Source organism: Salvelinus namaycush, chromosome 9 (genome assembly GCF_016432855.1).
Source record: "Salvelinus namaycush isolate Seneca chromosome 9, SaNama_1.0, whole genome shotgun sequence".
Classification (NCBI taxonomy): domain Eukaryota; kingdom Metazoa; phylum Chordata; class Actinopteri; order Salmoniformes; family Salmonidae; genus Salvelinus; species Salvelinus namaycush.
Window position 1 is genome coordinate 29,288,228 of NC_052315.1, and position 18,883 is coordinate 29,307,110.

General features: G+C 38.8%; 1 protein-coding gene across 5 annotated transcripts in view; it reads right to left on the reverse strand.

Moving 5' to 3' along the window:
• chd2 (chromodomain helicase DNA binding protein 2) overlaps positions 1-9,191 on the reverse strand; it is a 32,651-nt gene extending 23,460 nt beyond the window's left edge. For 2 of the 5 annotated variants that reach the window (XM_039001255.1, XM_039001251.1), the window contains exons 1-6: positions 9,010-9,189; positions 7,419-7,482; positions 7,193-7,252; positions 5,828-5,888; positions 1,129-2,906; positions 694-805 (exon numbers count right to left, since the gene is read on the reverse strand). In XM_039001255.1, coding sequence (XP_038857183.1) covers positions 694-755 — 62 coding nt within the window. In that variant the 5' untranslated portion in view covers positions 756-805; positions 1,129-2,906; positions 5,828-5,888; ... (1 more) ...; positions 7,419-7,482; positions 9,010-9,189. Of the gene's footprint in view, positions 1-693; positions 806-1,128; positions 2,907-5,827; positions 5,889-7,192; positions 7,253-7,418; positions 7,483-9,009 lie in introns of all 5 variants that reach the window. The other 3 variants (XM_039001254.1, XM_039001253.1, XM_039001252.1) reach the window with 3 other exon arrangements.
• Positions 9,192-18,883: the final 9,692 nt, after the last annotated feature.

An 18,883-nucleotide genomic window follows, 5' to 3' on the forward strand; every position in this document is an offset into this window, starting at 1 on the left:
AGGTAAATAGATCTACAACAGCCTAAATAGAAACTAAAATCTAGTGAACATTCAGTCGTGATTGACTATGGCCTAGTATACATTTAAGTTCTCAATCAAATAATGAGAACACTTTATAATTTAGGCTACCCACATTTAAGCTTACTAAAACCAATGTTGTCAACTGTTTCAAACGATGACAAATGCGTCTTTAAACTTAACTACATTGTTGCCAATGCAGAAAAAAAAGTTGAATAGCGCCTACTGGATATTTATTTGAATACTTCCCTTCAGCCACACATGCTGTTAACATGAGTAAATTACAGTTCTAAAACGTTTTAAAAAAGAATACGCGTTGCATGTTCAAATGGTGCAATGCAGTATCGACTAATATGACAAGGTCATATAACATTGTAACGATGGAACAAACATTGAAATCATGCATTTGTTCTTGGGGAAAAAGCCAATTAAACTTATTCTAGGTTGTATACATGTGGGTAAAGATGCAATAACATGGGCCTGAAAGTTCAGTCTTTAGTGTAACAAAATGCTAGCAAAATTAGGGTGTGGCTATTAAACAAGACCAAGGTCATTTGTTTGAAACTGGTACAAATCGTTAAAACTATGTAGCAAATGTGTCCACAGGCGATCAACCATGCTTGTCAAGGTAAACAATGAAAATAGATGTCAAAAAAGTTAAATAGATGATCGTACCTTGATGCATTGCTTTGAGTCGAACCTTCATCTTCTTGCTTTTTATTCTTATTCTTCATCATCGTTTTATCTTGAAAACGTTGGATTTGATGATCTTATGTGCTGGTATTTGCTGTCAAAAGTTAGAAGAGTGATGAACTATCATAAAAGTCCCATAAGATAGTTTTTCTCAGACAGTAAAATCCTTGACGTTACGAAATAAGACAACGTTGTGTTAGGCGTTTAAATTGGATATATATTAATATATAAATTATCGATGGATAAATGACAACTGATGACATCCTGTAATTAAAAACCCAAGTGTTGAGAATTACAATTAGATCCACCGACCGAGCCACATGCACTAATTCTAACTGCGTCATCAGACAAAGGACGACCAAAATGTGATAAATAAAAATTCAATCGATTGTAGGCATTATAAAAATGTAAACATACCTATTCCATGTACAGTAAGGTATAATGAAGTATTAGATTCACATCCGCAAAGTAGGCTATAGACTATATAATACTCATGACCCAAAAAAAAGGTATTAAAAAAAAAAGTTGAATGAAAATAAACATTAGGGGGGAAAAAACATTAATAGGATATTGAAGCTTCAACACAAGTGATCGTGAGACGAAAGGCTAGAGCTCTTCACAGAGCACACGAAAAATGGAGGCGCGCCATGGCTGCCAGACCGAGGCAGAGAAGACAACGACTCGCGCATACACTCAGTAAAACCGATATACACGACGAAAAACGAATAAAAGCAGTAAACCTAATCTACTGTTCACTATAGTACTAGTTATTTTAAATTAAAATATTAATAGAGCGGCATATTCCAGCTTGATTTCATGAAAAGGGCTGACGAAAGCCCAATGAATTGTTCCCCTTCCCAAGGCTCATCCGCCATCTAGAGCTCCTTCCTAGCTCTGAAAGCTTTGCCTTTGATTGACGTTATTTCCATTTACCCCACACTCAGGTGATGTCCCAAAGTCCCACCCCCTTTATTTTGTATAAAAACGGCAAACCTATATTACATTTTTATTTCATAAAAGGTTGCTTCACTTCAAGAGGATAGCCTTTGCCAAAGTCATATCCATATTTATTTATTTTTATCAATAAGAGTTACATTTGTACAAAAATAATTAAACACTAAAGACCCATCACTTCCTGCTCAGACAGGAAGTATGACTTCAGGAGCCATTTTAGAGGCAGAGCCTTGGCCACCATTTCAGTTCTTGCCAAAAGCTCTGTTTTAACTGTGTATTATGTAGAGCTATGTAGAAATGCAGAGTATTACTGTATGGATTAGCCAGCCCCTTCTCAATGGAATGTGTTGATCACTAGCAGCCATACCCTTTCATTTGACTTAAGTATTTTACAAAAAAATAATGTTTGCCAATTACGAGTCGGATTGTGAACACAGAACAGTCCTACAAAAAGTGTAGGAAGTAATAAAACTGGTCAAATAAATTAACCAGGGATATAAATGGTAAAAAAAAAATTGCTACATTGTTAAGTATTGCTCGTAATGGAGACAAGTAGCGTAAATGCTTGAGCAAAAAAAACTTTTGCGTAATAGGTGTAAAAGTCCAAAATAAAAAGTTGTGTAAACTATTATTTGCGTTTACCCTCCAATTCCCCCAATCTTATTTAAAGTTAGGAGGCCTAATTTAGCTAGCACTATTAAATGTCCATTTAGATTGTACAAGGCAAATGTACAAGGCAAACGTATCATACCTTCCAGGAAACAGGAGTAAATCGGAAGCCCCAGAAAATACCAGAAACGTGATTACGTTTGAGTAAAATTGATTTCAGTTGGAGAGAATTTTCACATTTAGCGAAAAGACAGTAGTCTTGTAACATTCTTGGGTAGCATATTGATCAATGAAAGAAAGTCAGAATTGAGAAAATTGCAATGTTTTATTTAACATAAATAACATCCTATTAGGAAATCACAGAAGTAGAAAAATAGTGTAACTGAATTCAGTAAAGGAAACCATTACAATATTCAAACAATTGATTCCAAAGAATTGCCAGCACATCCATCCAAAGCACAAGAGTCCATGTCAAAGTTTTCAAAGTTATTCCAAATGAGGCATCTTATCCAGTAAAATAAAATCCTGAAAAATCCAGTCAGCTTTTCAAAAATCCAATTAGCTCCCAAATCAACGCCGCCATCTTGATGACAAAGCAGTTGTCTCCACTTCAATGTCCAGTAGAACGGGGTCTTTAATGGAATTAAGAAAAAGGAAATGAGTCGAAAACCCCAATTACATTTAATTAATACTTCACTTTTGTCCTAACCCATCAGTTGGAATTTGCCTGCGAAAATAGCTTCAACACCACCACAAAAGATTCCGATTCCAATGCTCAATAGCTAGCTGAAAGTCGAGTTGGTAATAAAACCCAAAGTTAAAATGTCTGTATCATAGCAGTATGCAGTGACAAATATCGCAATTCAAATAAATCCCCCAAAATCCAGAATGTTTATCTAAGAGCATTAAGGGCTGAATCCTTACTACCCATACAAATGTGTAATATGCAGACAGATTGGACAAAATGTGAATTTGAAGATTCAGCCCTATTCGCCCCAAATGACCTTGTGCCCATGATTTTCAAATATGAACGTTAAACAATTAAGTGAATATTTTGGGGGGGGGGATGGAATACTAAAAGTAATGCAAGTCAGCAGTTCAAATTTCCACAAAAGCAATCATTTAAAACCTTTGGAAATCTATGATTCTCACGAGTGTTTTAACAATAAATCTAAAAGTCAAATATTATTATGCTTTGTTCACCTGTTCCCAGGAAGTAGGAAACTCAAAACTACCCGAACGGGGAAACATTAGGAGTAGAACGACTATTTCATACTTGGGTGCTCGTTATGATTGGTTTTGGATGTCGGAAACTCGCAATTACGTAAATTCTGGGAGCTTTCCAGAGGTATCCCAGTCCCAAATTTCCGATGATTCCGAGAGCACACGAACGCAGCATTATGCAATTTAATAGCAAGCATTCAACAAATTTTACAGCTGAATAATTTGAAAACAAGACAAAAACAGGAAATACAGGTGAAAGCTAAGCAAATGGAATGTTACAAGATGTCTGTTAACCAAAACATATTACAGATCAGTATAACTTATAATTTTAGCATGGATAACGTAAAGTAGTTATTTATATCTGACAAATTAAAATCGTTCATACAACCCATGGCTTGTGATCTACTTTTGAGATTACACTATGTTCATTAGAATAGATATACAATAAGGTGGTGACATTAATTTGATAGGATTTATTATTATTTTACTGTCAAGCTAGGCGAAACTACTTAAACTGCCCACTAGGGGGTTCACAGGAATCAAATTGAGCACACGCTGGCATGAGTTAATCTCATAATCCACTTTTGGCCAATTGACATTGATGAACTATTAGAGTTGTATCTAAACTACTGCTGCTTTATTTGTAACGAAACACAAAACTCCAACAATAGTAATCATGCATGGAGTTAAACTGCACAAAATATGCTAAATGTGCTTCCTCTGCATGCACCCTGCCGCAAACTTCCACACATGACCAGCAGAGATTCACCAAGGAAGAGAGGAAATCACAAAAATGAGAATAATAATTTTAATAAGAACGAGAATAATAAAGAGTTCTCAATCTATTACGCATTCACATGAGCCAAGAAAAAATAGAGGCAGGTTCCGACCCAAGATGTCAGTTCATGACCAACAAGTGAAAATAAAGTGAGGATTTTTGGAGGATCTTGCCAAGAAAACAACTGAATTATTACGAGAAACCATCTCATATTCAAAGTACAAGGAAATATCCATCGGACCTTTAGTTTGAAGTTCTAATTTTGTGGACATGCAAAGAAATCCATTAGTAGAGGTGGGTTGGGTCTAATTAATACAGGATTATTTCACATCTCACCTTTTTACTGAAGAAAAAAAGACAGCATGGCCTAAGTGTGATCATTTGACGTTTAGAAAAGTGAAATTCCTCCCGAATAAGTCAGAAAATACTGAATCATAATGGTAGTAGTAGGTAGGTTACTTTATTATCCCAGATAGGAAATAGGTAGAATAGCATAATGCAGTAGTCTATGTATCATGTCAGAATACACTGACCAAGTGAAAAAAGGAGCTTAAATCTATTACGTTTAAAATTAAAGCTGATAATGAAAAAACAAACAAACAAAAAATACTGGAGGATAAATTTGGGCAGTTGTGAATAATTATAGTACATGTTGACCTGGCATAGGCCACAGGCAAGAGAAGAGTCAGGGAATATTTGAAAGTTGGAAGAAAGCTTCTTTAAGCATCAGGAGCTATCAACAATGTATGGCAACCTCCAGCTTCTAGGGGAAGTATGAGCATATTTGAAGTAAATATTTAAAGGGCGAGTCCTTTACGCATCATACGCTAGCGTACCTGAAGACTTCGTCATTGAGCTTACTTTTGTTAGCATTGGCTGGCGAAACTAGCTCCAACTTCCTTCATACAGAGACATAAAAATGGTATCCACAAGTTCATTGGACGCTGGGTAAGTAGAAAAACAGAATCTCGCAGTATCCCTTTAAATCATTGTGATAAAATAGGATGCCCTTGTAACAGGGCTTCATATACCAAATTAAGAGATTAGTAACTTTAAACTGATTCAGCTTAATTTGAAGTGTCTGTTCAGTGGCATGTAACAATGAGTGATACAATTATAGCTTTCGCCATGCAGCAAAAAACAACAACAAAGGGGTAAACTTTCACTGGAATATACATATTTTAATAACACTGCAAGAAGAGGTAGAATGTCATGGTGGTAGATCTCTGTTGATCTCAATTGGTTAAAATCAATTTTCCAAATTATACCACATCACTGGGAATCCTACTCCCCATTACCAATAAATAGGCCTAGCTTTGGATTGTTATGGATGTTAAAGATCAAGTGCTATGTTTAAGGCCCTGTGTTTTGGGCAAACATGACATGCCTGGATTTGGAATTTTATGTAAAAGTTGTTACTTCAATGTTATTAAACATAACTTAATGTTTTTCTAAGAAATCGATTTAGTACAGAGTATTGACATTACATATACGGCAGACATTTGAAGAAACATTCCATTTGTTACAGCACACAACACAGACTAGACTTACATAGCTGTCTTCTTACTTCATGGGGAGGGAATGGAACAGGCAGTCAGTCTATGTCTTGATTCTGTAAGGGATAAGATGAGAAATTAGGTGACCATCAAATACACCAGACCACGAGTTGTTTCATGAATACTCATTCATACTGACCAAATATTAGAAAATGTGGAGTTCCTCATCTAGGCTTTTACTTGAATACCATTTTTGCAAACCAAAATACAAATTCCCCGAAATGTGATCAGGTTTCCTAGTACTATGCATTATTCTCAGTTCAAGTAGTGCAGAATTATAAAAAAATATGGGTTCCTGACTTTAAAAAAAATCTATGACCCCCCAAGATGCCATTACAAAATTTTGCGACCCTAGTCTACGAGTTGGGACATTATATTACACCTTTCACCTTTTCAACCAAACAAATCATTTACAGATTTTCATCAAACATGTGTGTGTATTATCAATTATTATGATAACCATGCTTCATATTAACAGAATACAACATGGCATCTTCTTGATTGGTAATATTGCCAATTTGACCAATTTAGCAAGCTAGCTAGCTAACTTAATAACAACTTTAGTTAGCTTATTAGTATTACTTACTACATTAACTCATCTCATTCAACCAGAAACCTTCTAACTGATAAAGAACCTGAACAGACTTAAGCCATATAGCAATTTAACTGGTAAATACTAGCTTCCAAGGAGCACTTGAACACAAGGATAATACTACTTTTAGGATAACGATCATACATTTTAGGCCTAGGCTAGATTGAGTTGAGCCAAATTAATAGGCATATTATTAAAAGCCCTTTAATTCCCGATGTTCTTTACTTGTCTGAGATCATTTCTTTACTTACCCATTGGCTAGCTAGCCATTTTTTTCGTACTGATGTATGAATGTCAGTTAGTTCTCCCAAAAAGGATAAATAGCATTTTTTACAAGCACTTAACAGAGACCTTAGCAGAGAATCAAATTCCAAAAATAAGTCAAAGCACAAAATGTGAACGTAACATCTGCGAAGATTTGAAGCAGCGTCATGGTAGCAATAAGAGCTAACTTTTATAGTGAATAATATTGCCCTCTTGTGGTCTTAACAATCATAACACTGCTCACAAGTGTGTTCAGCGATTTTTTTAACGTATTTATCCATTTTAAGAAATTTTCCTATTTCCTCTTCTTTTCAAGTATTGAATGGGCACAGACTAAATAAATGCCAAGTGAGTACAAAATGCAAATGTTACAATGTAGTGTTAGGATACACTATAACACACCCATATAATATTTTACATGGAAGAGATGTTATTCGAAATGTGTTGTTTTCAGGTTATATCTTCTTCTCAGTCTTTAATTAAAAGCGAACACTTTATACTTACAAGTCTTGATCATTCCGATCCCCCTAGTCATCGATTTGGTGGGCCATCCGGATGACAAACCTTCAAAAGTACAAATACAAAAGTGAAAACAGGCCAACAGCACAACCTATTGGTTAGTCTAATATAGCAGTCAGGAGAAACGTACTTGCTAAATTAAACATACGCACTGTTAATAATTAATAGTCATAAAATGCCATCACAAGCTCAGTTTATTACACAAACCTACCATTTTTCGAGTATCAAGACTTCGGTATTCTTCTTAACCCCCATTTTTCAAACTTCAATGTTTCCTGAAAAAAGAAATATACATGTTAGATTACAATGATTATGTCACAAAATCTGGCAGAATGCCATACATTGTCTGATACAAGAGATTCTATACATCTGTACAGAATTTCATATTCTAAATGTTACTACAAATACTACAGAGGCAACCATATACTCGAGCAACTAATAATTCATTTGTGATCTAAACTCATTTGCAGAAGGCAACTTATAACCATTTACATTTTACGAATACATGCTTGTCCTAAAATACTATACTTTCAACTTGAAATATGCGTTGTGGCCATTTATCCAACGATTTTTGTATCAAAATGAGTAAGAATTGTTCATGGAACACAAAGATTAAACCGGCAACCAATTTATGACCACAATATAGCAGCTGATCAATGATACCTTATTTAAATATAGTGTCCCTAAACATGGAAATCTTGAGACTTGCCTGAATCAATATCTCAGCATCAGGGACCTTTATATTAAGCTTTAATAAAGATGATAACAGAGCATCAACTTGATTACATTAAATATCCATGAAACAAATCTCATCCTCACTGTATGGACATATTTCAATAACCTGGTCAGGATAGCATTAAGTAGCTTTTGTGTCTTGGAAAAGGGTGTATTTCTTAATAATTCCTCTATGAAATGTGATCAAGTGAATCGTTCTCTATTTGTGAAGTGTGAAAAACCTACTCCCATAACTACTAAAATAATAACCCCAAAAATATTTATGGAATAATTTCAGAGACTTTTATTTCCATTCTGTAACACAAAGAGTTAAAAGCCAACACCCTATTTACATTTTTTTGAAAAATAGCTTATATATGCTCAAGACGTTGCAGTTAAATTTAAACATAAAACTTGTGTTATGTGTATAGAAAGAGCAACATTATCGAACATATTGTTTAACTTCAAATTTAATCTTAATAATTTTAACTACTGTTAAAATGAGCTGAAATATTAAGTTAGCCATAACTATACCTGTCTGGAATGTTTTCCAGCATGTAACACCTAAACCTGGCAATAAAGCCTTTTCTAACAGATATATTTATTTGTATGGAAAAACATCGAAATGCAGTATATAATAGAACATCCCTTGAAATCACAATATAAAGCTTCATACTTTCATCTTACTCTCAACCCACTTGAATCAACATTTATTGTTAAGGTGTAACGTTACTCAATTTAGTTAATTATCTGTCAATTTCAGACAAGGGCATTTGCCCTTTCAAGGACAAAGCACATTTTAAATGCGTAGGTTCTAGAACTCGAAAGTGTACCGAATAATAATGTTACTTTGTATTTGACTTAAATTAACGCAACACATTTTTTCTTTCTCCTATTCATCCCACGAATTAGAATTTCAACCACACGAACATTAGGTCCGAATATTTTATTTGTATAATTCTTAACCGGGAACACACCATGGCCATTTTTACAACAGACAGTAGAACCCTCGCTCTTTCCACCATATTGCCACATCTTCTAAACGCGCATTTATAGGGGAAAACTGTTTCTGTTTTTTAGTTTCTTACCCACATGTGAGAAGGGCGCTATCCCCCGTCTTCTACCCGCGCGACCGCCGCATTTCTTGCAGATTTTCGTCATTTTATCGGGATCTTCACCCTGACAGTTGTGCGTCTCTGCCATTCTGTGCTGGATGCTGGTCTCTTCCGTCTGTCCTTCTCACTGGGTCTGCAAGAACTGTTATCCTATTCAATAGCTCTGCCCCCTCTTTTTCAACGTAAGCGCACACAACTTCCTCTGAAACACACCAGCATCCTGGGTAGCAAGCAGAGCCTCTACTCTAATGGTTTAGATAATTACTATAAAGCGATTTATTGAGGAAAATATGCAACATTGTGGCTCTACATTTATTTTATACACTTTTCTGAAATGTATCAAATGTTAAAACCAGGAGATACATTGCGGCAACATTTCCCTTGTATTGTCCAAAGATCTATGCTCAAAGGTTTACTGTCTGTTTTGCATTTAATGTTTGTCCTTCTTAAGAAATGTTTTGTGTTCATGAGGCAAGATGTATAAACCAACTTCATTGGTGAAATAGTTTAGTTTTGAACATTAAACAATGCTGAAGTTGTGTTTTACTACCTCCTGTCCTGTATTTCATTAAATTTCAGTACACTTATTTCATCACGTGTTGCATAGATAAAGGCTATTCAATTAAATAGTTATAGAACACAGTAGATATGTCAAAATCTACCAGGGTCAAACTAATATAGACTACCACATTTGTAATTGTTTGCCTATAATATGTTGATGTAATTGCTTGAATTGATAATAATTTGTCTTAATATTACAAATAATATGCATTGACCATGTAAGAACCAATTGTATACAGATACAATTGAAGAATGTCAGTGAGAGACCATAATGGCGTTGCTTTGTGGGAAGCAGCAAAAACACATACGCCATTTTGAATGTACTGTTCAGTTCTCAGTACTCCACCCCATCACCGACCAATAAGATGTGAGCGGAACAGCTTTGGCTGTTTTGCAGTGGAAGATTTCCTGGAAAAATATCCACAGCCTAGCAACAAGAGTTGTAAACCCCCATTCCCATGAAAAACGGCACCCTTCGTTCCCTCATTGGACAGATCACAGAAACTTATTTGCACAGGAAAAACAAAATGGTGCCAGTTGAACTAGAAGTTACCCTTCACTATAGACCTGGGATCAGATTACCCTACCCAAACTGGGGGGGGGAATATCTTATCCTGTATCAGTAGTTAGGGGCAAGTTCCACCTCCTGCTAAAATACAGAAAGACACATTGTGATTTGTGATGGGCGAAAAGAGGATATATTAATGCAACATTGATCAAACTTGTTGTCATTGTTGAACATGACTAAATATTGCTTTTCTTTTTTTAACAGCCCATAAAATCATAAAGGTTGTAATTGGTTACACGTGCTTGCTTACACATGCTCTAGAACTAAAGTAGTGCCAGTTGATATGCCCATTTATGAAGTTCATGGTCATTTTAACTGCAACGTTTGTATTGTATTAGACTGAAAGAGTAGACCACCGTTTCCTGTCAGTAGAATTTTGCTGTAGCCCTTATTCACTGGTTTGAATAACAGGTATCCAAGCAACAGTAACCAGATCTACTAATTTTCTGTGTTGGCGTCCGACTTACAATTCCTGCCGAACAGACAACAGATCTGATTTTTTTTAAACAAATATAGAGTTGTATTATTTTGATAAAACCAGTAGTGTGTCAGACAAAGAGTAATTGTTGTTGTAAAATGAATACATTAAAAAGCAGCATTTGACAGCTCATACTCAATAGTTAGGCTCCTTTAGTCCAATATTGGGCTAACGTTACTCCTTAGTCCAAGGACCTTACACGTCTGTTTAAAGGGTGATTTGGCTCTGGAAGCCAAAGCTGCCAAATACTGCAGCTAAACATGAATCGATTCTCAATTGCAGTAAGGTTCTAGAAACATAAATCCCTCTACTTTCATATAACATAAAACTAATTTCACAAATGCAAAATACACACACTGTACAACAGAGGAGGCTGGGTGGAGGAGCAACAGGAGGTCAGGCTCATTGCAATGGCTGGAATGGAATAAATTGAACGATATCAAACACATCAAATATAAGGAAACCACATGTTTGACTCCATCCATTACAATGAGCCCGTCCTCCTATAGCTCATCAACAAGCCTCCACTACCGTACACTGTTTTAACAGTTTCAGCAGACAGTATTTTTCAGTGACAACACCTTTGTGGCGTCTGTCTGCCGTTTACACACAGGTGTTCGGAGACGCAGATAGCTAATTAGCACAGGTAGTCCACTCGGTCTTCCGTCTGTTTTCCGTAAACAAGCGCTGTAACGTGGAAATATGGCAGTGTGGGAACCCTAACCCTGCTTACGAACAGTCGGGAAACAAAGGGCTATGCTGATCCCAGTGTCATGGTGATTAAATGCCGCCATCTAGTGTATATTAGAGCGCAATTGGTTGTAGATGCTCTCATTTAATTATGTGTGGTCAATAACCTTCATATTTTTGTAGAAAACAATGCATCAGCTTGTTTACAACAGTGGCGGCTCCTCAGAGGAGCAAGGGGAGGACCATCCTCCTCAGTGAATTTCATTTTTCTTTTTTTTTGTAAAACAGAAAAAGTTATCCTTTTAAGATAAAACTATACAAAATATATTTGTCACCAAATAATTGATTAAAACACACTGTTTTGCAATGAAGGTCTAAAGTAGCTTCAACAGCATTCTGTAGGGTAGCACCATGGTGTAGCCCGAGTACAGATAGCTTCCGTCCTCTTGGTACATTGACTTCAATACAAAACCTAGGAGCCTCCACTACTAGGATTACTTACTTCAAGTTGGACGAGGAGTTCTTCTTCAATGAGTCGGACGCGAGGGATATACTACGGACACCCGACCAGGCCCAGATCCCCGTGATTCACTGGAAAAGGAAACGTAGGTTTCGCGGAAAGAGATCAGGATGCCTTGTGAGGATCAGGCGACGAGTAGCTAATCTGCCCTTGCCATCCGTTCTGCTTGCTAACGTTCAATCGCTGGAAAATAAATTGAACGAACTGAAAGCACGTATATCCTACCAACAGGACATTTAAAACTGTAATATCTTGTTTCACCAAGTTGTGGCTGAACAACGACATTAAGAACATACAGTTGGCAGGTTATACACTATCGGCAGGACAGAATACCAGCCTCTGGTAAGAGACAGGGCGGGGGCCTATGCATATTTGTTAACAATAGCTGGTGCACGATATCTAAGGAAGTGTCAGGGTTTTGCTCACCTGAGGTAGAGTATCTCATGATAAGCTGTAGACCACACTATCTACCTAGAGAGTTTATCTGTATTTTCCGTAGCTGTCTACATACCACCAGAGACCGAAGCTGGCACTAAAACCACACTCAATGAGCTGTATTCCGCCATAACCAAACAGGAAAACGCTCATCCAGAGGCGGCGCTCCTAGTTGGACTTAAATGCAGGGAAACTTAAATTAGTTTTACCTAATTTCTATCAGCATGTTAAACGTGCAACCAGAGGGAAACAAATTCTAGACCACCTTTCCTCCTCACACAAAGACGTTTACAAAGCTCTCGCTCGCCCTCCATTTGGCAAATCTGACCATAAATCTATCCTGCTGATTCCTGCTTACAAGCAAAAATTAAAGCAGGAAGCACCAGTGACTCGGTCTATAAAAAAAGTGGTCAGATGAAGCAGATGCTAAACTACAGGACTATTTTGCTAGCACAGACTGGAATATGTTAACCATGGCAAAGTGACGGGGAATATGGCAGAATACAAACAGAGCAGTCTTTCCCTCAGCAAGGCAATCAAACAGGCAAAACGTCAATATCGAGACAAAGTGGAATCACAATTCAACAGCTCAGACACAAGACGTATGTGGCAGGGTTTACAGACAATCATGGACTACAAAAGGCAAACTAGCCACGTCGGGGACACCGACGTCTTGCTGCCAGACAAGCTAAACACGATCTTTGTCCACTTTTAGGATAACACCGTGCCACCAACGCGGCCAGCTACCAAGGACTGTGGGCTCTCCTTCTCCGTGGCAGACTTGAGTAAGACTTTTAAACGTGTTAACCCTCGCAAGGCTGCCGGCCCAGACAGCATCCCTAGCCACGTCCACAGAGCACGCCCAGACCAGCTAGCTGGTGTGTTTACGGACATATTCAATCTCTCCCTATCCCAGTCTGCTGTCCCCACATGTTTCAAGATGGCCACCATTGTTCCTGTACCCAAGAATGCAAAGGTAACTGAACTAAATGACTACTTCTGTCATCATGAAGTACTTTGAGAGACTAGTCAAGGATCATATCACCTCCACCTTACCGGTCACCCTAGACCCACTTAAATTTGCTGACCGCCCCAATAGGTCCACAGACGATGCAATCATCATCACACTGCCCTATCCCATCTGGACAAGAGGAATACCTATGTAAGAATGCTGTTCATCGACTACAGCTCAGCATTCAACGCCATAGTACCCTCCAAGCTCATCATTAAGCTTTAGGCCCTGCGTCTCAACCCCGCCCTGTGCAATTGGGTCTTGGACGTTCTGACGGGCCACCCCCAGATGGTGAAGGTAGGAAACAACATCTCCACTTCGCTGATCCTTAACACTGGGGCCCCACATGGGTGCGTGCTCAGCCCCCTCCTGTACTCACTGTTCACCCATGACAGCGTGGCCATGCAAGCCTCTAACTCAATCATCAAGTTTGCAGACGACAACTGTAGTAGGCTTGATCACCAACAACAACGAAACAGCCTACAGGGAGGTGAGGGCTCTCGGAGTGTGGTGTCAGGAAAATAACCTCTCACTCAACGTCAAAAACAAAGGAGATGATCATGGACTTCAGGAAACAGCAGAGGGAGCACCCCCCTATCCACATCAACGGGACAGCAGTGGAGAAGGTGGAAAGTTTTAAGTTCCTCGGCGTACACATCACAGACAAACCGAAATGGTCCACCCACACAGACAGCGTGGTGAAGAAGGCGAAACAGCACCTCTTCAACCTCAGGAGGCTGAAGAAATTTGTCTTGTCACCGAAAACGTTCACATCCTTTTACAGATGCACAATTGAGAGCATGCTGTCGGGCTGTATCACATCCTGGTATGGCAAATGCACCGCCCACAACCGCAGGACTCTCCAGAGGGTGGTGCGGTCTGCACATTGCATCATCAGGGGGCAAACTACCTGCCCTCCAAGACACCTACAGTACCCGATGTCACAGGAAAGCCAAAAAGATCAACAACCACCCGAGCCACTGCCCGTTCACCCCGCTACCATCCAGAAGGCGTGGTCAGTACAGGTGCATCAAAGCTGGGACCGAGAGACTGTAAAACAGCTTCTATCGCAAGGCCATCAGACTGTTAAAAAGCCATCACTAGCACAGAGAGGCTGCTGCCTATATGCAGACTTGAAATCATTGGCCACTTTAATAAATTGAAAACTAGTCACTTTAATAATGTCGCTTTAAACAATGTTTACACATCTTGCATTACTCATCACATATGTATAAATGTATTCTATACTATCTATTGCATCTTCGCCTATGCCGCTCTGACATTACTCGTCCATACATTTATACACATTCTTATTCCTTTACTTAGATGTGTGTGTATTAGGTTTTTGTTGTGGAATTGTTAGATATTACTTGTTAGATATTGCTGCACTGTCGGAACTAGAAGCACAAGCATTTCGCTACACTCGTAACAGCATCTGTTATCCATGTGCATGTGACCAATACAATTTGATTTTAAGAGTGTACTCTGGGAAAAGGGGAAGAAACAATATTGGGCTCAGGTGTACAACTTACTCACTGAGATCAAATCAAATCAAATTTATTTATATAACCCTTCTTACATCAGCTGATATCTCAAAGTGCTGTACAGAAACCCAGCCTAAAACCCCAAACAGCAAGCAATGCAGGTGTAGAAGCACGGTGGCTAGGAAAAACTCCCTAGAAAGGCCAAAACCTAGGAAGAAACCTAGAGAGGAACCAGGCTATGAGGGGTGGCCAGTCCTCTTCTGGCTGTGCCAGGTGGAGATAACAGAACATGGCCAAGAAGTTGAAATGTTCATAAATTACCAGCATGGTCAAATAATAATAATCACAGTAGTTGTCGAGGGTGCAGCAAGTCAGCACCTCAGGAGTAAATGTCAGTTGGCTTTTCATAGCCGATCATTAAGAGTATCTCTACCGCTCCTGCTGTCTCTAGAGAGTTGAAAACAGCAGGTCTGGGACAGGTAGCACGTCCGGTGAACAGGTCAGGGTTCCATAGCCGCAGGCAGAACAGTTGAAACTGGAGCAGCAGCACGGCCAGGTGGACTGGGGACAGCAAGGAGTCATCATGCCAGGTAGTCCTGAGGCATGATCCTAGGGCTCAGGTCCTCCGAGAGAGAGAAAGAAAGAGAGAAAGAGAGAATTAGAGAGAGCATACTTAAATTCACACAGGACAAGACAGGAGAAGTACTCCAGATATAACAAACTGACCCTAGCCCCCCGACACATAAACTACTGCAGCATAAATACTGGAGGCTGAGACAGGAGGCGTCATGAGACACTGTGGCCCCATCCGATGATACCCCCGGACAGGGCCAAACAGGAAGGATATAACCCCACCCACTTTGCCAAAGCACAGCCCCCACACCACTAGAGGGATATCCTCAACCACCAACTTACCATCCTGAGACAAGGCCGAGTATAGCCCACAAAGATCTCCGCCACGGCACAACCCAAGGGGGGGCGCCAACCCAGACAGGAAGATCACGTCAGTGACGTCAGTGATTCAACCCACTCCCCTCCTAGGGACGGCATGAAAGAGCACCAGTAAGCCAGTGACTCAGCCTCTGTAATAGGGTTAGAGGCAGAGAATCCCAGTGGAGAGAGGGGAACCGGCCAGGCAGACAGCAAGGGCGGTTCGTTGCTCCAGAGCCTTTCCGTTCACCTTCACACTCCTGGGCCAGACTACACTCAATCATATGACCCACTGAAGAGATGAGTCTTCAGTAAAGACTTAAAAGTTGAAACTGAGTCTGCGTCTCTCACATGGGTAGGCGACCATTCCATAAAAATGGAGCTCTATAGGAGAAAGCCCTGCCTCCAGCTGTTTGCTTAGAAATTCTAGGGACAATTAGGAGGCCTGCGTCTTGTGACCGTAGCATACGTGTAGGTATGTACGGCAGGACCAAATCGGAAAGATAGATAGGAGCAAGCCCATGTAATGCTTTGTAGGTTAGCAGTAAAACCTTGAAATCAGCCCTTGCCTTAACAGGAAGCCAGTGTAGGGAGGCTAGCACTGGAGTAATATGATCAAATGTTTTGGTTCTAGTCATGATTCTAGCAGCCGTATTTAGCACTAACTGGAGTTTATTTAGTGTTTTATCCGGGTAGCCGGAAAGTAGAACATTGCAGTGGATTAAAAAAGCATGGATTAATTTTTCTGCATCATTTTTGGACAGAAAGTTTCAGATTTTTGCGTAGATGGAAAAAGCTGTCCTTGAAACAGTCTTGATATGTTCGTCAAAAGAGAGATCATGGTCACAGTTTTATTTGAGACGACTGTACAACCATCAAGATTAATTGTCAGATTCAACAGAAGATCTCTTTGTTTCTTGGGACATAGATCAAGCATCTCTGTTTTGTCCGAGTTTAAAAGTAGAAAGTTTGCAGCCATCCACTTCCTTATGTCTGAAACACAGGCTTCTAGCCAGGGCAATTTTGGGGCTTCACCATGTTTCATTGAAATGTACAGCTGTGTGTCATCCGCATAGCAGTGAAAGTTAACATTATGTTTTCGAATGACATCCCCAAGAGGTAAAATATATAGTGAAAACAATAGTGGTCCCAAAACGGAACCTTGAGGAACACCGAAATGTACAGTTGATTTGTCAGAGGACAAACCATTCACAGAGACAAACTGATATCTTTCCGACAGTTAACCTTTTCTCAATAGGGGGTGCTGTTTTCACTTTGTAAAAATTTCGTTCCCAAATTAAACTGCCTCGTACTCAATTCTTGCTCGTACAATATGCATATTATTATTACTATTGGATAGAAAACACTCTCTAGTTTCTAAAACCGTTTGAATTATATCTGTGAGTAAAACAGAACTCAAGTTGGAGCAAACTTCCTGTCAGGAAGTGAGAAATCTGAAATCAGGCAGTCTGTTCTAGGGTCAGTTTATTAATTTGCATGTATTCTATTGGTCGACATGCACTGCATACGCCTTCCCCTAGATGTCAGCAAGTAGTGAGAATTGGAATGGAGTTGCTAGGCAGATCTGAGGCCATATAAAGGGTCTGGGTACGTGGGGTACACTCTTTTCAACATTCGCCATGACGCAAGACAGACCTCAGGATGGCGTTCTGGAAAGCTCCCGTTATAGGCCTTAGATATATCCGGCTCTGATTTTATTCGATATAGGTGTTAAAAACGTCATAATGTAGTTATTTTAAACCGAGTTATATCATTTTATATCAGTATATTGCGATTTTCGGAATTTTCTTAGTGCTGCGTTATAGTGAGTTGGGCACGTCTTCGCCACATGGCTAATGTTTACTGCTAATTCCAAAGTTGAAGGCGACAATCTACAACCGAGCAACGATTCTTCTGGACAAAGGACAACTTGCCCAAGATTCTGATGGAAGCTCATCAAAAAGTAAGAACTATTTATGATGTTAATTCGTTGTTCTGTTGAAAAATGTGAAACTACTATTCCGCCATTAATTTCGGTGCGGTCTCGCTTTAACGCACGCTGTATGTCGTAGTAACGTTAATTTTAAAAATCTAACACAGCGGTTGCATTAAGAACTAATGTATCTTTCATTTGCTGTCCAACCTGTATTTTTTAGTCAAGTTTATGATTAGTTACTGATTAGATTAGGTGCCTCTCCCAAGATTTCTCCCGACATTTTGTTGGCAGCTTGGCTACTATTCTCATTGTATAACCACGATTTGTGCCGCTAAATATGCACATTTTCGAACAAACTCTATATGTATTGTGTAATATGATGTTATAGGACTGTCATCTGAAGAAGTTTGAGAAGGTTAGTGAAAAAATTAATATCTTTTGCTGGTTTATTCGTTATCGCTATTGTTGGCTTGAATCAATGCTGTTGTGTGGTTGGCTATTGTAGTAAGCTAATATAATGCTATATTGTGTTTTCGCTGTAAAACACTTAAAAAATCTGAAATATTGGCTGGATTCACAAGATCTTTGTCTTTCATTTGCTGTACGCTGTGTATTTTTCATAAATGTTTTATGATGAGTATTTAGGTAATTCACGTTGGTCTCTGTAGTTATTCTAGTTGCTTTGGTGAGAGTTGTGATGGTGGCTGCAATGTAAAACTATGATTTATACCTGAAATATGCACATTTTTCTAACAAAACATATGCTATACAATAAATATGTTATCAGACTGTCATCTGATGAAGTTGTTTCTTGGTTAGTGACTATTTATATCTTTATTTGGTCGAAATTGTGATAGCTACCTATGCAGGAAAAAAATGGTGGGAAAAAAAAGTTGTGTCTTTTGCTATCGTGGTTAGCTAATAGAAATACATATTGTGTCTTCCCTGTAAAACATTTTAAAAATCAGAAATGATGGCTGGATTCACAAGATGTGTATCTTTCATCTGGTGTCTTGGACTTGTGATTTAATGATATTTAGATGCTAGTATTTACTTGTGGCGCTATGCTAGGCTATGCTAGTCAGCTTTTTTACTGATGAGGGTGCTCCCGGATCCGGGATTGTGACCAAGTAGAAGATAAGATCTAAACCAGGCCAGAACTTGTCCGTGTAGACCAATTTGGGTTTCCAATCTCTCCAAAAGAATGTGGTGATCGATGGTATCAAAGGCAGC